At 45.4% G+C, this 25857-nt stretch overlaps 1 protein-coding gene across 1 annotated transcript; it reads right to left on the bottom strand.

The window, feature by feature from the left end:
• Nucleotides 1-5018: 5018 nt before the first annotated feature.
• LOC104371016 (OX-2 membrane glycoprotein) lies at nt 5019-12595 on the bottom strand. Its single transcript, XM_086628238.1, has 4 exons — nt 12514-12595; nt 11391-11717; nt 10443-10709; nt 5019-5131 (listed from the first exon to the last, which is right to left on the bottom strand). Exons 1-4 carry the CDS (start codon nt 12569-12571, stop codon nt 5019-5021), a joined length of 765 nt encoding a protein of 254 aa, XP_086484364.1. The 5' UTR covers nt 12572-12595.
• Nucleotides 12596-25857: the final 13262 nt, after the last annotated feature.

The raw sequence follows: 25857 nt of genomic DNA, 5'->3' as shown, positions 1-25857 counted from the left end.
ACAAAATTTCATATTTTTTTTAAAAAACCTTACTATGTACCTACTACTAAACCAAACCTTTTTTTTAATTCTAGAAACCACACATACTGCAGAATTCAAAATACGACAGTGAGATAAGGAATATATAAAACCCTAAATGGATTTATAAACTGTGAAAAGTAAACCAACTTTCCTGGTAGGTAATACACAAATAGGGTTATTTATTGAATACATAAACAGTCTGACATTTCAGAACATTGTTCTGATGTTTGAGACTAAATTTATGACACTACTTTCATGTGGCTTCAAAAAAAATTAAAAGATATGGCATCTTTACTTTTCACGTAGAAGAGAAAGAAAAAGATATCCATCTCCTTGTCTAATAACCCTACATTCAGCCAATGTATTTTGTAAAGGAAAAACATTTCAGAATTGAGCGTATAAATAATTCTTACCGAGGAAATAAAAAAGAAATTGAAACAGTGAGGCAACTAGTCATGTATCACAGGACGCTATTTTTTCTCCCTTTCAGCTGCCAGCCATTTTATTTTCTGGTTATGTACAAAGCCCCATTGTCAGAACGAATAGGAGAATGAAGGACTGGAAAATTACTTCATAATGAAAAACAAGCACAGATATGACACACAGGATAGAAACTGTGTTAACTGCACATAGTAAAGGTCTCCCCGTTTGCAAAGAAAAGACTTCGTTTTTAGTAGCCTATACTTTGACACCTCTCCTTCAGATGGACAGGACAAGGTCTGAGATGTTTCCTGTACCATTACCTTCATCCTGTTGGTAGCAAACAGGATTTATTTCATCCTTCCAGACAAAACCCCCAGCCATGCCCCAGGAGTCCTGAATTCATCCACGCGCCTTCCCCTCCTTCCTCCTCTGCCACTCCTTCTACCAGCTCTTCTCCGAAATTGAAAGCAGGACAAGGAGCTCTCTCTCTCCAGCAAAACACGCTGGGAGAAAACACGATAGGAAAACAAACAAAGCACCAGCCGTCTCTGTCCTTCACAATGAAAACAGCTGGCACTAAACCATGGAAGGCTTGGTAAGAGCACTCATCTATATGATGCAGACTGGACAGTATCTGTGAACAGAAAATTAAGTGACTTACTAGGGAACAGGAGTTGTCTGGAAACAGTGTGGGATTAAACCCAGAAAACATCTTCACTTGGGTTGCAAAATATTTATGTCTGTGGGAAACCTGATGGGCAGCCTACAGCAGACTTACTCCTCTGCTGACATTTTTGTATGTTTTGTTTGTTTTCTCTCTCCCCTCATTAGCTCTGTTTATATCTCTTTGGCTACAATGTTTTTATGCTGTGGTTTTTTAGGTTTTTGGGGTTTTTTTTGGCACAGTATGAAGAAGGGCTAAAGGAACGAGGCTACTGTAAAAACCACAACTTTCTCTTACACCACTGCATATTTTTGCTATTTTGGGGAATTCAAAACAGGACAAATATAACCTCCTACTCACAATAGTCACACTTGAGAGCAAACCAAGACGATTCTAAAATGAGCCTCCGCAGCTGGGACACAACAGCCAGAGACCCGTTCCCCTGTGAGCAGGGTGCGTTACATCCATCTGACTCATGAAAGAGGGAGTTATGTCCTGAGTTTATAATCTGAAATGCTGGTGTATGGCTGTCACTTCAGGAAAAATTAGTTTCCTAAAACCGAGCTGCTACTATGTTTTTCTCAACTACTCAGTCTCCCACTAAGAAAAACAGCTTTATGTTAAAGCAAATCCACCGAAGAAACAAGCCAAGTCATACAGATAAAATAAGAATTGTTATAATTTTTAAGTCAAAGCTTAAAGATACAGCCTTCCCTAAACTGAATAAACACTAGAGGATACTGCTATAATGGCTCTTCCAGAGGTAATTCCTATCTCTACTGCGAACAAAGCAATGGAAAATGTGTCCAAGTGTTTGTTCTTGTAAAGTTTCCCAAATAACTAGAATCTCTTGCACAAGACTGTCATATTTCCCAATCTTTCAGGACATATTTGGCCACTAAAATTTAGGTTTCTGATACCTACGTATTATAACTAATCAGTCAAGTTGCTATTTGCAGCTTAACAGATCTCAATCTATATTATTTGTAGCAACTTCCAAAATTTAAAAAATAATAATTCTGACATCTTAAATTGCTATTCAGGTTATCAAGTGATCTCTAGCTGGTAGCAAAGAGGTATTTTCAATCTGTTTTATAGCACTTGTGTAACATTTGAGGTACACTGAGGTTCTCTTTGAAATGAAGTTAGTTGGTTGTATTCAGACTCAAACATCTCAAAACAAAGACTTCAATGCTGCTTAATCTAAGTTCTGTAAGATTTTCACTTGAAGGAAAACCTCAATGTTTCAATTTCCAAACAGGAAAAATCCATTGCTATGTCTGCGCTTTCTGAAGAATGGATTTTTTGATCTGACCTAGTCTCTTCTTCTATGACTCTTCAAGTTTTCTTCTTCCAAGTTTACCTAATCTGCTCAGCTTTCTTAGGTAGCATTGCATCTGTTCAATAACAAGCTCCAATAATTTTTTGTCCTGTTGTTATAGCTTTTAAAATACAAATATACTATTTGACCATTTCTCAAGCTTTCCACATGGCAAAACAGGCATAAGCTACCCAAGAGAGATCAACATACCAACGCTTATGAAGGAATAGATCAGCTGGTCAAGATTACTCTGGATAAAGCAATGCTGCCTTTATGCCGAAAGGATCCAGGTCAGCACATTACATTTTCGAAACTCAAGACGGAAAACCAACTGAAAAAATACAGACTAGGACTGATAAAAACTAGACTATCTTGAAAGAACAAAAACTGAACAACTTACAAGCGCAGTGCAGAAGTCACATCCTGGCATCACAGTTAATCAAAACCCATGATAAATAGGAAGGAACATGAACAACTGAAGTCCCGCAAATCCTGCTTTTGTTGATAAACTCTAGTACAACAAACTTACACCCACTGTTAAACACGGCTCGTCTAATTTACCCTCTCTGCTCTGGTGAACGGATATTTACAGGAAGTCTCAACCCTGTGACATGCTGGCACACGTGTGGGGCCAGGAATCCAAACGTCCTCCCAGGCAGCAGGGTGTGAGACCCCACTTCTCTTCCTGACACGGGGGCTTTAAGCTCTGAGCCATTAGCTAAGGAAGAAGGGGCACAGTGCTTTCAGTTTAAACATATTACGCTTTTCTGTGTCTTATGGCTTTCTTACAAGAGAAGGGGAAGGGGCTACGTTCAAAGTTTTTGGAATAACATGCATGCTTTGTTGCAGTGCATCATAGCGGTGTCTCTGCAGCAAGAAATCATGTCTTGCATGACCCACGACATGGCACAAGGACGCGTGAAATGGCTTGAGGGTTCCAAGCTTGATACCTAGCAGGTGGGGTAGGACATAGGAAACCTGCTGTGAAGCTAACAGTACTGCCTGTTGGGGATGGTCTTGTTATAAGCAATTGTTGGAACCACATGCGGGCATTGTCTAGGGAACTGCTACTGTCCAAGGGCCAGAATCATGCCAGGAGATACGTTACCATCCTCAGCCTAGCCTGAACATGAACAATCTAGACTTGTCAAGCAATGTTTCAATGACTGATCCTGCTCCTGCTTCAGGCACTAGCGCAGTCACAGCATTCTGCCGTGGTTCTCCTCACCTGGCATGCAACGAAGGAGCTTCGAAACTCTGCAAGGCAGCACACTTTTTAGTGCTCTCTTTCCCTAGTCACTCTCTGATCTGCTCTAGCAGGTGACCCCAGACTTCTGCCAGGTCACCTCTGCCTTAAGGTCTCTCCTTCAAGGTCTGCTCAGTACAAGGTCAGTTTTGTTTGGAATGGTTGTTCTAGAACAAATATACATCTTTCTTGTGAGTATTTCACCTTTTTCTTCTCATCCTTTAAAAAAAATAAGAATCAACTCCTTGCCCTTTAACTTCCAGATTGATCTGAAAATTAAACAGACATTTCTCTTCTGAATTGTTTATAGGATCAGTGGAAAGCTCACATACGTTTTACAATTAAGAAGTTATATCTGGGGTATAAGAAGTGTTCATTTCTCTTTCTTCTCAGTGAAGACTTTTGTGTCTCTGGCAGCAGCAGATTTACTAGATCAACTCCTCTTAACAGTAGATGCTCTAGGTCAAAGTTCACAATAGACAGGTCTGATACTCCTGGAAACACTTCTTTACCTTATATCACATTATCATCATGAAGCAAGTAGCTAAATATTCAGGAACTGACTTAATATGTGCTGCTGTTTCTAGACATAGTAGAATTTAAAGCCAGATACAGTTTTTGATCTAGTTAAGCAAGAGTGAAACTACCAACAATCATCGAATTTCTGTGATTTCTGAAGCCTAAGGCCTCCCCACTCCTCTAATTTTTTCCTTTCATTCTGTTATTAGTAATTAAGACTAGAAAGTTGAGTTGATCCATGATCAGGTCATCACACATACACGGACGTTACACTGACGGCGATTTCTCCTCAATTCATCATTAAGAAGCAGACTCATATGCCAGGTTTTTGTGCGCTACTCCATCATACTACACTGTTGGTCTTAAAAATACAAAGAGGGTTCTGTGACCAGAAGAAAGCCCTTCCCTTGAGGGCATGTCACTCTGCCTGAACAGGTTTCTCTCCAACACATCTCTTCTGCCAAAAATTCTCTGAGCACACTTACACTCAACACTTTTGTGACGCTCCATGAAAACTCGAAAGACCAGTGAGTTACTTCTGCTGAGACTTCTGCCTGAAAGCAAAGCACAAGCAGCATGTCCTGCTCTGCTTGGATCCTCCTCTCACAATTTGCAGTCTTGTAAAACAGCTCTTAAAGTTCCATGCAAGTGAGGCAACCTCTAATAACTGTAAACACATGATTATAAAGTTTACTTGTCCAATATGACAGTCTCATATCCCCTAACGGTATCTCAACAAAGTCTCATTCTTCTCTGTCAATGACCAGACCTTATTACGGGCTCTACAAAAACCGTTGGTTTTCATGCATCAGTGACTCACCATTTCAACCCCTCCCGCATAACCTCTTCCTCCAGCACAGTGTGATCAAAATCAGAACTATGATGAAAATTAAAATCCCCACAGTAATCATCAGCCAAAGTGACAAGGATCCCTCTTCTGTGAAAACAAAACAACAAAAAAAGACATCAAACTAAGCTAGTTTATACAGCAAAAAAGAGCCAAGAGGATCTCTGATTAATGACAATGGTTCCTCAGCGAGATTGTGAAAGTGATTGCTAAGCTACATGAAAGCAGCGACTGCACAAAATAGAGAGTGAACGTGTGTATATTCAGAGACAAACGTATCTGCCCACAGAAAATGCTTTGTGAAGAAAAGATGTGTCCGTGTTCATCCATGGCAAAGAAAACCATCATTCCCCTACCTGGTAACGGTAGCTGGCATGTGTATATAAGAACTTTATACAAATCTTGACACTTTCTAAAGAGTTTTTTTGTTCATGTAGAATTTGAGGGTTTTGTTTGTACAATAAAAGTTATTCCTTTTACTGTTAAACACTTATCACTGTTGCAAAGGCTAAATTAACTTTCAGAAAAGAAGACAGGCTATGATTTGATGCCTGCAAGTAGCTCTATCCAACATCTGAGTGTAAATGTCTCTCCTTGTTAGACCTTAACCACTTCACTTGACTGCCATTAACCTAAATGATAATATGAAGGCTCATTTCAAAGCTCACTGGTGTTAACTGGGAAACTTTCGGAATTAAAATTTATTTGAATCAAGTCAAAACTACCATGTCTTTTAACAAAGCTACGTCGAACTATTCATTTCATTTGAATTTCTCTAAAACAAGATTGTAAAACATAAAGCTACTCACTGATTTTTCACTCTCTTATCAAGGCATAACAACAGTCTTAGCTTCCTGCTTTCTGAGATATACGTTTCCTTTTTAAAAGATGTCGTGGTTTAGGCCCCACTGGCAACTCAACACCTTGCAGTCACTGGCTCACTCCTCCCCCCTGGTGGGATGGGGAGGAGAAAAGATAAGGAAAGGCTCATGAGTGGAGATAAGGACAGGGAGGGATCACTCGTCAATTACAGTCACGAGCAAAACAGATTTGATTGGGGGAAAAAAATAATTTAGCTTGTTACCAATCAAATCAGATAAAGATAATGTGAAACAACTAAATTTTAAAAGCACTTGCCCCCCCACCCCTCCCTTCTTCCTGGGCTCAACTATGTTCACAATTCTCTGCCTCCTCCCCACCAGCGGTGCAGCGGTACAGGGAACGGGAGTTGTGGTCAGTTCATCAAACATTGACTCTGCTGCTCCTTCCTCCTCACACTCTTCCTCTGCTTCAGTGTGAGGTCCCACCCACAGGAGACAGTCCTCCATGAACTTCTCTGATGTGAGTCCTTCCCATGGGCTGCAGCTCTTCACGGCTGCAGCACAGGTCCCTACCACAGGGTGCAGTCCTTCAGGAACAGACTGTTTCTGTGTGAGCTTTCCCACAGAGTCACGGCCTTCTTCAGGCGCTGCCACCTGCTTCGGCATCCTCCATGGCTGTAGGTCTTCATGAACTGCTCCACTGCTAATCTCCATGGGCTGCAGGATCAGTCTGCTGTCTCACCACAGGCTGCAAGGGAACCTCAGTTCTGGTGTTATCCAACAATTAAGGAGTTAAATTTTGTGAATGAATTGCATGAAAGGTTTAGTAGGCTGTTTGCGTGTATCTAAAGAAGATGGATATGCACACAAGGTCTGAAAACAGGATGACCATCCTTGAAGCTGTCAAGAGTGATTAGTTGAGAAACTCCCTATCAAGAGTTTGCCATCCTTGAAGGGGAACATCCCAGAAAACGTATAAAATTTGTTCTTGTGTTTTGGATTGTCAGTGTGTGCAGCAGTAACTGCGGGAAAGGTAATTCTGGCAGGGGGAGATTGCGACCATCAACTCACGGATCACCTACCCTAAACGTGCCCCAGACCCAAAAGAAAAGGGCGGAGGCAATGGATTGGGAATGCGAACTAATTTACATGCGAGGTGAGATAAAATTAACCAATTGTCTAAAAGAGTAACACTGAATATGTAAATACCCTAATACATACATCGCGCTCTGAGTTTTGGAAGAGGTGTGACGTCTTGGGACAGGCACCCATCTTTGCGCAAAAATGAAATAAATACCTCGACTCTGTGTGTACATTGGTGCTTCTTACACTGGATCCATGAACCCCAGATTTGGGACAATGCCGGCACATCTCTTCCCCCTCCTCCTTCACCGACCTTGGTGCCCGTGCGGTTGTTTCTCACATCCCCCTCCTCTCTCCTCATCACTGTGCCGGGCTCGGCCAACCCTGGTGGCCACGGCCGCGGGCAGCCACCTGCGCGGGAGGCCAGGAGCATGCCCGTGCCTCCCTCCTCTCTCTGCTGCTGGTTCTGCAGCTGGGGTTTTTTTTTCCCCCTTCTTAAATATGTTATCACAGAGGCGCTACCACCATCGCTGACGGGCTTGGCCTGGGCCAGAGGAGGGTCAGACTTGGAGCCAGGGAAGCTTCTAGCAGCTTCTCACAGGAGCCACCCCTGTAGCCCCTCTCCCACTACCAAAAGCCCACCACTCAAACCTAATACAAGAGGCCAAAACAAAAGAATACTGCATTTGAGACAGGACAAAAAGATTCATTATGCTTTTTTACTTAGTGTCACTCAGAATTAAGAAGTAATTTGCTTTTAGGCTTTCCAGTTCTAATTTTGAGAGAAGATATTAAAAGTCAGATCTTACTCTTGACAACTATTCCCATAACAACCACTTCTTGAGCACATAATTTGGGAACTAACCCACAATCCCAAGCTGCTTTTCCTGTCTTCCTATTTTCCAAGAGATCTTCCTTTCAAGGCTCTGGATTTGGAGACACGTGAATTTTAAATCACCTTTGTCAACCTTCCTGTGTGAACCGAGAATGATATTTCAGCTTTTAATGTTTCTATTTCTCATCCATAGAACTGGTGTGAAAGTCTTTGCAGCAGAAGAGAATGGAAGAAGAAATAAACTAGCACTATAAGGTAATCAGATGTTACATTGATGTATTTCAGATTTCTCCATAAAACCAATGTAAGGATCATCAACTAATCACCTTCCTGTCTGCCTGAAAATACTATTCCTCCCTGACCATTACTGCAATGCATATGTCTTAGCAAAAACGTCAGAGACACTAAAATATAACACACAAGTTAACAGTACTAACCGTGTTCCTCACGGGTCAGCACTGGGGCCAGTGCTATTTAACATCTTTGTCGGTGACATGGACAGTGGGATCGAATGCATCCTCAGAAAGTTTGCAGATGACACCAAGTTGTGTGGTGTTGTGGACATGCTGGAGGGAAGAGATGCCATCCAGAGGGACCTTGACAGGCTGGAGAGGTGGGCCTGTGAGAACCTCATGAAGTTCAACAAGGCCAAGCACAAGGTTCTGCACGTGGGTCAGGGCAATCCCAAGCACAAGTACAGGCTGGGCGGAGAATGGATTGAGAGCAGCCCTGAGGAAAAGGACTTAGGAGTGCTGGTGGATGAGAAGCTCAACATGAGCCCGCAATGTGCACTGGCAGCCCAGAAAACCAACCATATTCTGGGCTGCATCAAAGGAGCGTGGCCAGTAGGTCGAGGGAGGTGATTCTGCCCCTCTGCTCTGGTCTTGTGAGACCCCACCTGGAATACTGCATTCAGCTCTGGAGTCCCCAGCACAAGAAGGACATGGAGCTGTTGGAACGGGTCCAGAGGAGGGCCATGAAGATGATCCGAGGGCTGGAGCACCTCTGCTATGAAGACAGGCTGAGAGAGTTGGGGCTGTTCAGCCTGGAGAAGAGAAAGCTCCGGGGCAATCTTATTTCAGCTTCCCAGTACTTAAAGGGGGCCTACAGGAAAGCTGGGGAGGGACTTTTTACAAGGGCATGTAGTGACAGGACAAGGGGAAATGGCTTTAAACTGAAAGAGGGGAGATTTAGATTAGATATAAGGAAGAAATTTTTCACTCTGAGGGTGGTGAGGCACTGGAACAGGTTGCCCAGAGAAGTTGTAGATGCCCCATACCTGGAAGTGTTCAAGGCCAGGCTGGATGAGGTTTTGGGCAACCTGGTGTAGTGGAGGGTTTCCCTGCCCATGGCAGTGGGGTTGGTACTAGATGATCTTTGAGGTCCCTTCCAACTCTAACCATTCTATGATTCTAACTGAAATGTTTGATTAATTGCTGTTCAGAGATAGTTTGTTATTAATTTCAAAACTTCCTCTCAAGTGTTCATAGATTTCTAGGTTGGAAAAGACCTTAGAGACCATCCAGTCCAACCGTCCCTAATCTCCCATTAAACCATATCCCCAAGTAGTTCATCCACCCTTTTCTTAAACACATTCAGGGATGGGGACTCAACCACCTCCCTGGGCAGCCTATTCCAGTGGCTGACAACCCTTTCAGAGAAGAAATACTTTCTAACATTCAACCTGAACCTCCCCTGACTAAGCTTATACCCATTTCCTCTTGTCCTATCACCCATCACTAATGTAAAGAGCCCTTCCCCCACCTCCCCACCATCCCTTCTCAAGTATTTGTAGGCTGTAATCAGGTCTCCCCTCAGCCTCCTCTTCTCCAGGCTAAACAGCCCCAACTCCCTCAGCCGCTCCTCATAAGTTTTATTTTCCAGCCCCTTGACCAGTTTAGTCGCCCTTCTTTGGACTCGCTCCAGGAGCTCAATATCTCTCTTAAAGCGAGGGGCCCAAAACCGGACACAATATTCCAGGTGCAGCCTCACCAGTGCCGAGTACAGGGGCAGGATCACTTCCCTGTTCCTGCTGGTCACACTATTCTTGATACACGCCAGTATCCCATTGGCCTTTTTGGCCACCTGGGCACACTGCTGGCTCATATCAAGCCGGTAGTCAACCAAGACCCCCAGGTCCTTCTCCGCCAGGCAGCTCTCCAGCCACTCTTCCCCGAGCCTGTAGCGATGCTTGGGGTTTTTATACCCCAAGTGAAGGACTCTGCACTTGGCCTTATTAAAGCTCATGCCATTGGCCTCAGCCCAATCATCTCTGCCCTTCATCAAGCAACCAAAAGACTTTTTACTTCATTTAGGTAGATAAGACGTGACAAATATTTACATCCATCTTTGGACTGTCAAAGAAACTCTGAAGGCCTGAGCGAAAACTGAAGTTCGACCTGCTGCAAAACGTATGGTGCCTCTAAACCCACAGCTCCCTAGCTGACTAGTTTGGCTGTTTTTCTATCTTGGAGAGGACCCAGATATGTTATCACCTCAAAAACAGAAAAACAGCAACAAACAAAGTAGGATTTTCTTCCTTCTTACTTGGCACATACACATTTCACTCCCTCCTCTTCCCAGCAGATTCCTATCCAAACATGCTATTGCAAAACACAGAGGCCAAAAGAACACTACCAAGAAGCTTGTTTCATTCACCTACCTCCTTTCATTTTCACAGGCAATTCCATTTTTTCATTCGTGTTGCTTACGCTGCAGGTCAAGTCCTGCGCACTGACACTCTGAGTGTTGTAGATCTCCAGTTTACTGGTGATGGACACCATCCCATTGGGGTGCTTGATCATCTGCTGTGTAGGAGTGGAATTGAACAAGTTGTTCCAGATGATGGTGGGCTCTGGGAGGCCAACAGCATTACAGATGGCTATCAAACGACCTTCGGAAATGTTGTAATGGACAGATGCATTGAGACCTTCCAAAACAAAAATGAGACAATTCATCACCACAACAAGCACCTGCTCATAAGCAGTAATAGCAATTTAACCAGTATCAATCAGAGCAAAGCTTACTGGATTCACATTGAGCCCCACAGCACAGGAATACAAGAAGAGTTCATTGGGTCAGGTCCCCTCCCACAACTCAGTACTCCTTCCCTTATTGGGAAGTTATATATCCCTAAGCTTTCACTCCACCTGAAATCTCAGGTTTAAAAATAATCCGTTAAAGTAAAAGCATTTCTTGGTCCATGCTGTTCTCCTATTTGCTAATTCCCTATCAATGGTAAGGTTTGGCACAGCAGCTCACAGCACTGGGGTTGTAGCTGACACCAAGAGAAAACTGCAACAGGCAATACTGGTTTGCCCAAGTTCCAGCTAGGACTACTTGGGGGCTTACAAACAAAGATCCCACTCCTTGTTTGTTATTCTGTGAGTAGCAGCTAAAAAGCAAGGACAGTCCAGAGCCCAAACCACCACAACAGGCTTGAATATAACCCCACAGAGTTTTGCTCACAGCAGTAACACTCTCTTTCTACACCATGTTCCACTGCAGGATGCTCCTACCACTGCAGTTTCTGAGCCCACTCAAGGAAATGCTGTGGGTGAGAGAACACATTGTTCTTCCACTAGAGACACATCCCTGCAGAGAGCCTCACCAAAGACACTCAGGCAGATACGTCCTGAGAAGGAGCCAAGAGGATAAACATTGAAGAGACACGTGTAGCACCCTGAATCATCCATTCTAGTGTCCCAAAAAGTGATACTTGTCTCATTGAGTACCAGACTCGTGAAATTCATTCGGTCTTGATAGGGCTTGTGAATCTTTAATCCTTTTATGGTACTGTACGTAGCTATATTATCGTGTGATTCTTCAGAGTCCTTTTGCCATGTCACTTGCAGAACATCCCCGGGTTCTGTCAGGACACAGCTAAGAGTCACGTTGTCGCCCACCTTCACTTTTCTGTGTTCAGCCTGCGGAACCACTGCAATGGTAGGAGACAGTTAGTGAAATGGGCAGTTATCACACATATTCAGAAGCTTAATGCTGATTCTAGGGCCTGGATTACTCATAGACACAACAACTCCATCAATTACATATTATTTCTATGGTTTTTCCCCACTAAAAAGTCCTTCTTCTGCATTCTCCTGGAAATCAATGAAGTTATGCTGATTTACATTGTGCGAGGCTCTGGCTTTCTTCTAAACTGTTCAAAGAAAAAAAAAGATATGCTATTTCTGTACCCATCCCTGCAGACTTCCTACTTCAGTATTATTAAATCAGTTCATGGCTTCCTGTTCTCAATAAAGACTCGATTTTTATTTCCTAAAAGCTAGAGGAAAGCTGAATGCACAAGGGAAGTGCACACCAAGCCATTCTCAGAGAACCAAGCGGCAAAACGAGCTAAAGAGAATTTCTGGTCTGTGTAGCTTCGGAGTTTGCAGTGCATTTGAGAGGAAAGAAAAACAAGAGATTTGTTCCCAAGGGGAGGCTCCACTACGGGAAGTTGTGAACTCAGGTGAAAAATAGTGTCCAGTGTCTTTGTAGATACAGGATGCTGCACGTCACTCCTGCCTCCAAATGCTGCTCCAAGAGGTTTTGTGTCACATCTGCCAGCTCCATGTCTACGCCTCAGCTATCTAATATATGTCAAATGGCACCATCAAGCTGTGTTGCACCTGTTTTTGCCTCTTACTCTGACCATTTTAGCCTCAGGAATCAGAAACCAGTTTCCCAGTCATCTTCAGGCAGATCTCAGGAAACAAAAAAAACCAACTTACCGTTTGCCTTTCCAAGCCCAACATAAGCCAGACACAAAACCAGAGCTGGGAAAGTCATTCTGGAAGGGAAAATCTACTTCACCTGAAGAAAGAGAAGGAGAGATGGGTGAGTCAATGACAGATCATCTTCCGTAACATAACGTCTCTGACATGCAAACATTAACGGTAGCTTTGTCGTGTGAGAAAAACATAGTTCTGGGGGCAGATGGTGAGTTTTGACAGGTCTTATTGCACAAAGTGCTCTAGTCAAGGTGGGAAAAAAAATTGCATGGTGGAAGTTAGAAAGGCATTAATTCACCAGAAGGATGATGTACTGGTTGACCAGGACTAGCTGTGACACCGAGAGAGAGGTAGGGTTAGCTTGTGAGATTGAAAGCGACTTCTCTGAGGACTTCAGGACTCCCCACCTGTCCAAAATTGCATGAATTGAGGAACTTTGGGGGTATACTGCACCTGCTACATACAAATATATTTCCGAGGTGGGAAAGGAGTAAAAATAAGGTTGTGTTGCTGCTTTCCCTAGCGAACAGCTTTTGACCTGCTTCCTGTTTCCTCAGTCAGTTAATATTGCCACAATACAGCTCAATTGGAGACCTGCCTGGAACTGAAGCTGGTATCATATTTTAAGTGGAAACACTATGTCACATAAAATATCTCTGTATTACACATCACTCACACCTGAGGTTTTTTGTCAATGTCTGCAAAACTAGCTGACACGTTTTGGGAGTGAAGAACGTAAGCAAAGCCCAAATTTTTAAAGATTTTCACAATGTGCAAAAAATAGGGGAGAGAATCAACTGTAAAGCATTTTCTATGCTATCATACATCTTAACAAAAAAAAAAGGACAGCTGATGAATAAATAAACGAATTAGAGAGAATTTGCCAGATAATACAGTGTAGCCAGATACGTATGATTAAGAAATCCAGGTAGATGTTGCTAAAAACATGCAAAAATCCAGGGCCAGCATAGCAAGCGAGAGAAATTTCAAGTTTCAGAAGTGTTTACAAACCAGTGAAAGACTGGCCACGCCTGCAGGGACGCACAGTTTTCCATAACAGCCTTCTAGCTCACTACTTTGATACCCGTTAAAGTCCTTAACACACCGTTGGTCGCACCCAGTGTAGCTAAAAGATTTCCTACAATGAGGAACCAGGGTATTGTGTAGCAATACCGGTCACACACACACACACAAAAAAATTCCCTTTAGGTCATAAGACAAATGTAGCGTATTACAAGGGAAAATACGGGGGGGGGGGGGGGGGGGGGGAAGGAAAAAGAAAACAACGCATGTAAGAATGTAAGATTAAGGCAAGTGAAAAACAAAGCCTCCACTGTGCCATAACTTGCCAAACCGCACTTCGGAGGCCTCCGTATCCTGCGCTGGATTCACCAGTCTTCCGCCACCTTCTGTGAAACTTCTCCAACTTTTAAAAACCTTTTATACTTCTGGCGACCAGCTCCAGTAACCACTCGGCGCTGCTCGTCCCTGCTGATTGCTGGCCTCGCACAAGCTTCCGAAGGCAACTGCTGCGTGAATGCGGCAGCTCGGGGATCCTCCCGGCTAGAAAAGGCAAGGGAAGGATGGGGCACCCGCTGCCACACCTGCCAGGAGCCGGGACCTGCTTCTGAGCTCGACGAACCTCCGCCGCCACCCGCCTTTCCGGGCACGGTCGGGGGCTCGGCGGCAGACGGCACCGCCCCTTCCCCTCCCAGCCCCCGCTCCGGGCGGTTTCTCCAACTTTCCGCCCTCCCGGCGGGGTCCCGCTCCCAGCGCCGGCGGCCCCGCCGGGGCTCCCACCCCATCGCAGGGTGCAGCACCCCGCACGGACACCCAGCGCTCACCTCCCCTCCCAAAAAAAGACACCTCAAACCTGTAAATGCCCCCAGGAATGGCAGCCAGGAGGAGCGGGAAAGGCGGAGAGAGTACTCACAGCCGAGTACCTAGAAACTGGGAATGAGGAAAACGTGCCCGAGGGCTCGGACAGCCAACCCTGGCATCCGCCCCGCCCCGCCGGGATCTGGAGTCCCAGGAGTGATTCCCGTTCCCCGGGGAGTCCCGGGGAGCCGGCCATGCCGGTCAGGGCCTCTGGCAGGAGTACAAAAGCCAAAGGCTGTGGCTGGCGCTCCCCCTCCGTGCTTGCTGCTCGTCCGGCAGCAACGCTGTGAACGCGGCGTGTTATCTCCCAGCCCTCTGTTGCCCCCGGAGCTGGCTGCGAAGGGTTTCTTCACCCTCTGCCTCCCTGTTTTCTCTTTCCCGCAAGGATTTTTTTAATACCAATCAAATTAACCAATTGATCTTGGAAGAACAAATGAAAAACAAACACCGCTTGCTTAAAGCAGGAATGCAGTAAGGCCCGAAACGCAGGGAGGTGTCGGGAACACAAGGCCGTAAGCACAGAGATAATTCCAAGAGCTCTCCCGGGTGTTCGTGTTGCTTTTGAGAATCAGCAGCACAAACCACAACTTCTTTCTATGAAATTTTGCGTTGTGTTCCAGCTTGCACCAGAGCAAATTGCTTTTATGTTGAAAGCAAGTTCTTTCCTGGTTTCAGTCGGAGGGTGGTGATAGTCACACCAACAGTGAATTTTATTAAAGACTTCTGTGCTGTCATAAAACACTAAAACTAGAATCCAACAGCAGGAACACCATGTAGTAATAATAATAATAATTTATAATAATGGTCAACAGCTGTGACATTCACTGTCCAGGCACTGGACTGTGAATACTTAGTGTTCCAGAAAGTATTTGTTTTTATTTCAGATCAGATCAATTTATTGAAATTATTTATTATGAGGCTTCATAATAAATGTACCAAGGTTTTCCTCAATCTGGTAATTATTTTTTTCTTAGTTACCACAAATGGTAATAATTGGCTAGAGATCACTAGCCTGGTAATAATCAGCAACAAAAATTTGAGCACTAGACCAAGAGTCTGCCTCTTTTCTAATTCCTCAGCCCAGATAAACAAAACCCACCTGTTTTTCTGATGTTAGGCTGTAGGAAATGAACGTCAAAAAAATCAGTGGAAGATCTTAAGGAAAGGGAAGGTCATCTTATTATATACAATCTCTGGGCCAGTTGATTTTATGCCCAGTTTCATACTCACAAGCTGTAGGCATTCACACACTCTGGCCATGATCTTCTGGGTTCCTGTTCATTGGTGATGAGAAGCTGATTTTGAGATATGTCTTTTATATCATTGGGAGTGGTCTTTTGCTTTCACTGCTACCTCTTCCTGTTGGGCTGAGAGGAAAAGGGGCAGCAGGAGTGACACGGGGCAATCTCGCTGCCATCTTCCTGTTGTTACAGGATCTTCCACTGACAACTTGTCTCTGTTGTAGTTTTAGCAGGCTTGTCCCAGGCGTGACAGAAACAACCCAATTCTCAATTTGATTAATCAGAAACAGCATCCTCTGCAATCCATACAGGATGTTCAGTGTCAGCCGTTTGCTCTTTCTTCTGCTGCTTTCGCACACACACATGCATGTGTTCGTACGTCATTCATACCAACTGTAGTATTTCTCTCACAAGACCTAGGAGGTCTTCTGTTTTAAAACATTGTTACTTGTGGGAAAAACATCAGGATTGGCACAATTTCAAGCCCTGCCAAAATTCCTTGGCAAAGATGCCCACATAAAACCCTTTCTTATATAACACATAGATACATGGGAATATTTAAAGTGCTGCTATTAAACTGTCCTAAAGAATGAGGTGGTGTTTGTAACTTTCTTGAGTCATCCAGGCATGTGTTAACCATGCCTGTTCTGCTTCTCTCAGTACCACAGCACATAAAGCAGTGCCTTCAGACCTGCAAAAAAAAAGAAAACCCTCCACCAGCCCCACCAGATGAGATCTAAGCTGTTGCTGGAGGCTGGGGCTCAGGTCAGTGGTGCTTCCAGCTGGATACAGCTGTCCTTGGAGACATCTTCTCTACCACAGTGCTTGTTTTTGTGGAGCCTTTCCTCTGCCAACTGACAAACCAAAGCCCAAGCTCCACCGCTACCTTTTTTCAACATTTTCTTCTATGTCCTAGGACTGATGAGTAGGTCTCGAGTCACTTAAATTTCCCTCTGCCAGACTTCCCCTTTTTGTTTTGAGTAGCAAATGGCTTCCCTCTAAAGCAGGTCAACTCTGTCAGCTCTCCACCAACTAACCTACTACCTGTTTGAAACTGATGTACCTACACCCTTCACACATTTTTGTTTTTATGAGAAAACTGTGTTAGCAAGTCTCCTGTGCTCACCTAACTTCACTGCAGTTGAGGGGATTTCAGAGGGGACTCCAGAGAACTGTGGACTACACTGCCTAGAAAAAATTTATTCAGAAGTACTCTGTGCCATCAAAGCAACAAAAGCAGGGAAATCCCAAGGACATCTTCTTGCCCTTATTTCGTGAAAATAAAGGGGACATTTGGGAGACTTGGGTGATATTTTATATTAGCTCACCCTGTAACTCACTACTGAAGTAGAAAAGACATATTTATGCAAATTCTACTGCTCCTTCAGTGAGTTGAGGAAACTTAGAGAAGAAAGAAGAAAATGACGAAAAGTTCTGGAAAATAAGGGGGCTGCTTCTTTGGAAGAGAGGGAGGAAACTAGAATTGAGGAAGAAAAGGATAGTTCTGAAGGAGCAGATGAAGACCAGAGGTAACCTCAGGGCAGGCAGAAGTAAATGGTAAATACTCCAGGCAGACCAGCAATGGCAGAAAATTCAAAATATTTTTATATTCATTGAAGAACAAGACCCAAAAATCCCTTTCTGCCCTGTTCTGTGCTCTCATGTCAACTGTTTCTTTTTACAAGGACCTGGCTCGGCTCAGCTCAGCTATCTCTGCTGAGTGTTGCAAAGTTCTTTACACATCCCCTTCTCTGGATCTGATGATGGCCCAGTCAACATCGACTCTCTGGCATGACAAAGCTTTTGAAGTTAGAGAGAGAGAGAGAGAGAGAGTAAGTAGAGACCTCTTGTCCTAAAATCCAGAGAGTTTTTTGTTCCTCTTCTTTTGTTTCTTCACTTGCAATACGCTCTGTGTGCTGGTGGAAGAGGCAATCTGAAATCCCTTCTGTCACAAATGAAGTCTATTCTTTAGTGTTTCCTTTGCCTTCTGGGTGGACGTACTCTGCTGATAATATATTTCTTGGTTCTTCCCTTGATATCTGAACTGATGACCTCTTTTAAGCAGAACCATTTGAGCCAGTAACCATTGACACTTGTACAAGTTTAAGGAAGAGAACATGATACAGCTGTTGCGAGTTGCCGTTACTTAGCAGGGAAAGAAAATAAAGTGTTAGAGGACAACAGGAGTCAGTGACACACATTCCAGTAAAACCAAATCCACTAAGTTTTATAGGGCATGTCACCTGCTGGAGGCTTACATCAGGACTGTTAGGCTCTGCTGATTTAACTCCCTTCTGACTCTGCTCATATAAATTCGCAGAGCCCCTTAATCGTTAAATTCAAGGATTGCTTCCTCGAGTCATGAATGCTCGAACAGGTCTAATAAGAGGTCCAACTTGGTCCAGAGGATCTGCCACCAGCTGTCATTTTGCTAGTGATACAACAACGTGACTGTGGACAAACCACATATTTTGTCTCCCTCAAATTTGCTTCTAGAACCCAAGCAAACATTAAATGGTTTACAGTTTAATATTCTAGCCAATTTTCCCAGCACAAACTGCTGCAAACTCTTTCCCAGAAGAGAAAGGTAACCATGTGACGGGGGATAAAACCACAGAAAAGTTCTGGGCTCCCTTTACATGGCAAGAAAGTGCTGGATATGTTCTACATTTTGCTTTGCTTCCCACCTTTAGAAATGGAAGACACTTGAATTTAAACTTTGCTGTAAAAGAAGGTTTGGCATTAGAGGGACTTAACAGGAGTGGGAGTTGTCAGGTGTCATGCAGCTGTGCGCCTTTGGTACATCTAAGATATCCATGGCTAAGCTTCTCGTCCCTTCTCGTGTTTCCCAGTCAAACCTGTTGATCTTTTTGTGTTGATGGCTGTTTGTGTGTCTCTCACTGATCTTCATTTATGTGCCTTTTCTCTGCGTGAGGGCTGAGCGTCCTGGCAGCCAGGACCCTCTCAGAAGTGTGCTGCATATTACACAAACTAGCAAATATACTTGCGTTCCAAGCAGTGCAAATCATAGTTTCCTAGGGATGAGTAACTGGGAGAAAATCGGGTTGATAATCAGGAAAGAAGGGTGTTTCATAAAAGAAAGATGAGACAGTCATTACACATTTTAATTTGCATTTCTGGCAGAAATGGCTCCCCATAGAGCCTACTTCTGCTCTCGGAACAGGCACACTAAAAAGGATGCAAGCTCAGGCATGTTATCCAGGTCGTGTTAGTGAGGCTGGCTTTGGGACAGCTTTGGTCTTAGCATTTCATTTTGCTTTGCTTCTAAAACTGGTAATGTTTTTCCTTCTGAAAGGAAGCAATACAATTACTAGGACTGAAAGAAATAACTCCATTTCATCAGGAAGAATCAAAGAGCGCTTCCAAACTCCTTTCTGAAGAGTAGTGAAAAACAGATCATCTGCCCTGTAGAAATACAGTACTGGACTGTTTTAAAAAAGCTCTTAAGTGAGACATTCTGGAAAAATAGAGACTGTTTCTGCCTATTTGTATTCTTGATGTGCATTTCATCATATTTTCATTTTTCCTTCTCAATCACCAAAGCTAACTTTTTCCTCTTAGAAAAACTATTCTTTTGCACTCAAGATAAATCATGTACTCGCTGCCAGAAGTATGGAGGCGAGGCCATTCCTCTCCCCCTCCTTCGTCAGGCTCTGAACCATTCAGCTGGAGTACTGCTGCTCGCTGTCTCACAGCACTGAGCCTGCACATTTCTCTTTGCAATTTCCATTTCCTGGGGAAAAATTTATGTTTGAAGAGCATTAGTTAAACTCACTCGCCTCTTCTTTTGTTGTTGCATTCATACACATATATTGATGGCTTCCAGTCAAAGCCACAGTTGAAGATCACATGTGTCCATGATCATCATGGAAAAAAAAAAACACAGATAATTTCTCTGGAAAAAAAAAAAAAAAAAAAGAGCATTTAATTTCAGAAAACTCTCATTCAAGGAATGCCAGGTTGAAGCCTCCCATTGTAATCTACATGCATGTCGCATGACAAACTTCAAGGCAAGCTGAATCAGCACAGGATTTTCAGAATGCAGGGAACAGTTGTCCTTTAAATGCTGAGCAACTCTTGGTTAAAACATCACTCGAGATTGACTTCTAAAGGTCCCTTGGTCAAGAAGCCCAAGGCTGTTTTCTAAAGGTCTGTTGACCAAGAATCCCAGCTGCAGAAAATCCTGCTCTCTCAGGAGGAAACCCTGGGCAGAACTTGTCAGAGGGATTTTAGCAGCCCAGATGCCTTTCCAGGTGCTACCAAATGCCTGCCATTCCCACTCCTCCCCTAGCACAACTTCTTTATCCATCGCAGGCTAGCCTGGCAGCTTGGAGAACAGACTTGGGAATATTTCCATGTTTCCTTCCCTGGTCCTCTGCAAGAGGTCTTTCTCCAGGACAGTAAGGCAGGACTAAAACCAAGTGCCCAGCTCCTTCTATCGGTCCCTTTTAATACCTTCTTTTCCAGCGACCACAGTCAGTTTCCACCACAGGACAGCCCTCACAAAGTCATTTTGTCGTGTGGTTCCTGAATGTCTTTGGATACAGTGGCTGTAATTTGTTGATACCTGAGATAGGGTTGCTGGATGCCAGAAGACTATTTGAAAGTCCCAAGAATAAAAACCAGCACTTGTGAGTTACTGTTTTAATGGAAGCCTCACTGGCGGCGTTTTCCCGTTCATTCATGGCCTCCACCACTAGAGGGTACTTTGATGTTACAAAAGAAAGTGCTCTGCGCTGAGGCTGCCCGTGACACGAGCTGTCAGAAGAACCTTTGCAAGTACATTGCAAGGACACTCGTAACTCACCTTGGGTAACGATACAGAGAGCTCGACGGGAAGCTCTGCAGCTCGAGCCCGTAAAACAACTTTTTTCGAAATAACGACCTTGGTAGAGTTCCGTGTGTCTTGCTGCATCCGCAGCACAGATCCTCCCACCTGATTACTTGCAAAATGTCAAAGAGCGTCCTGAGACATGGCACGTCCTCACCTGCTTGTGTGGCTTGATCCTTGCTGGTGCTCACGCCAGGTGCTGCACCAGGGATGCACAGGCTCTGACCCTGGTCCATGCTGGTGGCTGGCACTTGATTTCTCTCACTCGGGTCTCCCCAGTCGCTGGCACCCGGGCACAGGTGCCCACTGGCCCATGGTCCTGGCCCACCTGCTGGCACCAGGCCCCCATACACACGTGCACACCAGCTAGGGAGTCCTTGACCCAGGAAAAGAGTTAGAAATTGACTTTAATGAGAAGACAAGACAGACTGTGGTGACCAGGCACTTGCATATGTCCAGACGAGTATACTGACCAGCCTCCTGCGTACACATGACCAGACCCTTTTATCTGTTTATCCCTCCATTTTCCCAGGCTTTTTCATCCCCAGATCCCCTTGATTCCTCCCCTTCTCACCTTTGGTTCCCATAATAAGTCCCATGCAACATCAAAATGCTCTTCCCTTGCATCCCATCATGTGTCCATACCCCTTTAGGCAGTGACTCCCCTCAGTTCAAATGGTGCTCAACTGATGACTCATCTGGATGGGTATCACACTGAGACCCTGGGGCTGAGAATCTCCTGGTGCTGAGAATCTCCTGGGACATCCCTGGGAGGAGCCTGGGTAAGGTGCTCCTTCCTCCAAGTCCTTAGTTTTTGCTCCCCATCTGCCCTTGGGCCCCTGGGCTCCTCTGGCTTGTGTAGGTGGGCCTTTAGTGGGCTGATGTCTCCTGTTGCTGTGCTGGGAAGCCACCGTGATGGGGTGTTGTTTGGCTTCCCTCACCTGCCATTGCTTCTATGTCCTCCTTCAAGGCTCTGCAGCCAAGCTCCTTGACACATAATCCAACAGGTTCCCTCTCAAACATGCTGTGGACTTTTCTGTTTGGGTTTTCTGCTTCCTCTGAGAACAAGCGCTTGCAGGATCTTTTCTCTCTCAGGTTTATCTTCAGACCTGGTAGCCTTTTGTGAAGTGAGGTGCCTGGTGTTTGCACCTGCAAAAGACCCAGCACAGTGGTGTGGTAACCACGACAAAGCTCTATGTTCTCTGGCAGAGAGAAGTGATGAGAAGACAAGAGGTCTGCCGTTCACAGCACAGGACTAGCAAGAGCTTGCAAGGAAAATGAGGAACCTGTGGGATGTCAGAGGAAAGTGGCTAGTGGGGGTGACTCCCAGCTATGGTCACTTACTGGCTTTGTCTGTGGATGCCACCAGCCCTCCAGAGCACCTTCATGCCTGCATGACCAGCAGGGCAGGACAGACTTTTCTGGGAAAACTTCTACACGAGGCTGCTGGTTACAGTGTCTGAGCTCTGCAGTGCTATCTCACCTTTGTCCAGAAGAGACATCCCATCTGCCCTCCTGGACATTTCCAGTACCTCTTCCATGCCTTTCCACCTAATCATTGGCTAACTTATCTCCCTCATGCTCCAGGCCTTCCCTAGCATTGTTAGAGGTTAGATGAGACACATGTGGTGTCATCTACCCAGTGTGGCTGCCCCATGTAGCAAAGACACAGCAGCAGAAGCAGATCTCAGCTCTCAATGGAAGGGTTTTGTCACATTCCTGGTAAGTGTTGCCAAGGCTTTTGAAGGATGTGAATCATTGCCAGGAGCCTTGGGCATTTGCATTACCTCGTTTTGATAAGCAACGTGCTGGTCCTTTGGCGTGTGCAGGCTCACGGCGTTCTCACTTAGGCCTTGATGTAAGCCTTTCTCCTCGGCAGGTGTTCTGGGTGCACTACATCTCTTCAGTCTGAAAAAGAACCATTAACTAGTCACATGATGCTTAGAAACCTCCTGGCATTTAGAGTGAATCTTGCCATTTTAAAGATGCTGTTACCACCTGGATAAGTTTCCAGGGCAGGTATATAAAAACATCACCAGGAATCAGAAAGGCAAGTTTCAAGGTGAACACAGGCACGCCGTGTTATTTGCAAGAAAATGGAAATGATTCTTACTTTTTACTTTTTCCATTGATTAATCTCACAATGCAACGTATCAAGACTGTTAAGAACACCATGAACACCACAGCTAATATGACTGCTAAGATGACTGTGCTCTTCTGAACACCTACAAAAAAGAAACCAGTAAGTTCACACAGAACATAGAGAGATGTCAACATGTTTCTCATGTCCTCTTCCAGAGGTTGGGACTGAAGTGAAACATTCATCAGTTTGTACTGGTTTGTTCTTTGAAGAAGGGAAAGGAACAGCATAACAATGTAACACTGTGGAAGGTGAGAAATTATTTTTAAAATAAATACCAATAATGTCTTACATTTCCCTGGTATTGAGGGAACCAAACCCCAGCATTTTTACTCCTGATCTATTTGTGTTTCTCTTTCTGTATGAAGAAGTTTTATGATAAGGAAAGACTCCCATCCTTCCTGAGACATACCCTCCTGCAAGATCTTCGATGTGAAATGTTCCCCAGCATTAGACAGCCAGGAACCTGCTTTGCTGGTATCCTCTAGCTGTGAATACTGCTGGAGAGCTGATTGCATCTGCTCTAAATCAGTCATTGTGTAGAAATATAAACATACAGAGACATACATATGTACACACAAATCTACATGTTTAGTAGATATATATGTGCACACACTCACCACATAGACACAAAGGTACAATATCTTCTGGATGACTTCAAATCATGAAATCTTCATCCAGCGTGACATCTGAACTCCTAGAAAAACTCCTAGTGACACCTATAAAAGTGCAAGCTGCACTCTCACAATTGCCCATCCTTTCCTAAGCACTCCCCACTACATGCTGCACCTATCCATCCAAACACAGCCTACCTTCCCTTCCTTTTTCCAGGTAAACTGCCTTTATTTTCTTTCTCTGTGGGTGGTCAAGGAGGCAGGTCAAGACATGGAGGTGATTGGCGGAGAAGGTAAGTCTATTTGCCACCGTTACTGTTCCGTTTGCATTTTTGATGTGGTGTATTTCAGAGGACTTATCCAGGTCTCTGTCATCCAGCCAGGTGATTTTGGGGGCAGGCTTTCCTGTTGCTGAGCAGACTGCAGTGTGGAGAGCCTTGGTGGGCAGGTGGGAATCATATTCCACAGTTAGCTCAGAAATTGCTGCGAGTGAAATGAGAAGGTACTTTTCACATTCTGTGGCGAGTTCACGGTCAAAGCTGGACAGGTCACCTCCCTGTATGGGGCTTTTTATCTGAAAACATCTCCTGGTTTATTTACCTTCACCTCCTCTGAGGAAAGGTATGGCAATTCTGGAGACTATCCACCAAGGAGATGCTGGTGCATGGAAAGTCTCCATGCAGTAGAGGGCATAATACCTCACCCACTTCCTGACTACATCAGACCTGTGCTGAGTCCCAGAAAGTGAGAAGCTGTTAGTGGAAAACTTACTTTGGATGTTGAGGCATATATCTTTGCTGAAAGAGCCATGAGGAAATACGTTGAAAATGCATCTGTAATAGGACTCATCCTCGAGTGTGAGATTTTGGAGTGCGATGGCTGAGGCTGTCAAGGTTGCTCTAGTGAAACGCGCCTTCTTCTGAAATGGCTCTATCAGCCGCAGCCCGTGGTTTGGGCTGTAGGTGGCTATGTTCTGGAAGGAAGACCCATTTCTCTTCTGCCAGGTGACTTGCAAAACATCCATCGAGAGTGAGAAGTTGCAATAGAAATTTACCTCTCCACCAAGGGCTGCCACAATAACACTATCAGATTTCACAGCTTCCGCCAAACCTAGGAACAAAGCAAACCCCAAAATCAAAGCAAGAGGAAAAGCAATTCACTCGGGGAAGGCTACAGTGCCTTGAAGCATCCAGTCACAGTGTTCCCATCTTGCAGAGCACTGGAGCAACAAACTCCACTGTGAGGCTGTGTAGCACACTGGGAGACCTCAGACACCTTGATCTCATGGGTGGCCGTTGCATTGTTAGCCTGTGCCGTACATTCCTCATGGTGAGGAGGAAGGCAGCATGGGACCATAGGCAGGGAGGCTCCTTAGCAAGCACAGCAAACTCGACACCTGGGCTTGTCTGCCAGCTTCTTCCCAGAGCGTTACTGTTAGCTCGCCTTTGTCCCCGGGAGCTGAGGGGTGTCCTCTACAGACCTGACACAGCAGCCGCCAGTGAAAGCAGCCCTCGCTCCGAGAGCATCCCCGCTCCCCTCCTGCCGGCATGTTGAGGGGTGCGAGGGGCGGCAGGGCAGCCCAGGGCACCCCGCAGCTGGGAGGCCGTGCAAATGGCTGCAGAGGGAGGTACCCCTGCCCCAGCCTCTCCCAACAGACATGTACACTGGAAACACGAATTCGCTCCATCCCTTGTGCTGAGGAGCTTAGCGACACTTACAAAGAAAGGGAATATGCGAGCTGAGTATACAGTTTGGGTGCAAAGACAGACCACCCTGTGCCCTCTCTGACCGCACATCCTGGTTTTGCTGCTGACCAGCCCCCAGGCTACTAGCTGCTGTTCCAGTTACCAATTAGTATTTTTCAGTCAGGATGGCATCTGGGTCTCTCTGCCGGGCGGGAAAGGTGGGTTCTGCACCAGGGTTCACCTCATGTAGGGAAAGGGCGCTCCACTCACCCATCGCCGGCTCCTCCGGCTGGCAGCCTCCGCAGAGCAGCAGCAAGGAGACTTCAGCACAGGCGAGCAGGGGGAAACGCATGGCAGGACAGAGCAACCGCCCGGGAGAGCTCTCCCCCTTTCTCCGCATCCCGCAGAGGGCAGCTGACATGCCCGGGAAGACGGCTGAAGATTTTGTGCATTTTTCAAAGGGCTCCCGGGAGACCAATGGGCAGAGCTGCAGGAATGACAGGGCGGGAAGCTGGTCAATCATTAAACGAAATGGCTGTGGGTTACCAGCAAAGCGCGGCTGTAGCCTGGCTTTGTCCCTTGACGGTTGCACCAACTACCAGGGCCAGTAATCCTCAGCAGCAAACATTGGTATCCCCGCTTGTCAGCCCTGTGCTGCTGAGCTCTGTGGTGTGCCATCAGAAGGACTCGCGCCTCAGAAGGTGCAAACATGGGATATTCGTGGTAACACGGGCAGTAGCTGGCAGAGAGGGCAGAAACGAGGGGCCACATCCCGGCAGCCCCTGCTGAGCACCACACCGGGCACCATCCCGGGCTCCTCGGGGAGGCCGCTTGCCTGCCCCGGGCATGGCACTGAGCACTCACAAGCAAGAGTGGGAGACGACTCTCCACCGAGAGGGCAGTGTGGGGACACCTGCTGATGCCACTGCTTTGC

This window comes from Tauraco erythrolophus, chromosome 1 (assembly GCF_009769465.1).
Source record: "Tauraco erythrolophus isolate bTauEry1 chromosome 1, bTauEry1.pri, whole genome shotgun sequence".
NCBI lineage: Eukaryota > Metazoa > Chordata > Aves > Musophagiformes > Musophagidae > Tauraco > Tauraco erythrolophus.
The sequence above is the reverse complement of the archived record's forward strand: the minus strand, read 5'-3'. Positions and strand labels throughout refer to the sequence as shown.

What these genes read in the sequence shown, in the direction of transcription:
- LOC104371016 (XM_086628238.1), bottom strand. Translation starts at nt 12,571, where the DNA reads ATGACTTTCCCAGCTCTGGTTTTGTGTCTGGCTTATGTTGGGCTTGGA. An exon ending in TATCTGCCTGAGTGTCTTTG is followed by an intron (nt 10,710 to 11,390) that starts GTGAGGCTCTCT and finishes TTGTTTTGGAAG; the next exon opens with GTCTCAATGCATCTGTCCAT. An exon ending in GCCTGTGAAAATGAAAGGAG is followed by an intron (nt 5,132 to 10,442) that starts GTAGGTGAATGA and finishes TTGTTTTCACAG; the next exon opens with AAGAGGGATCCTTGTCACTT.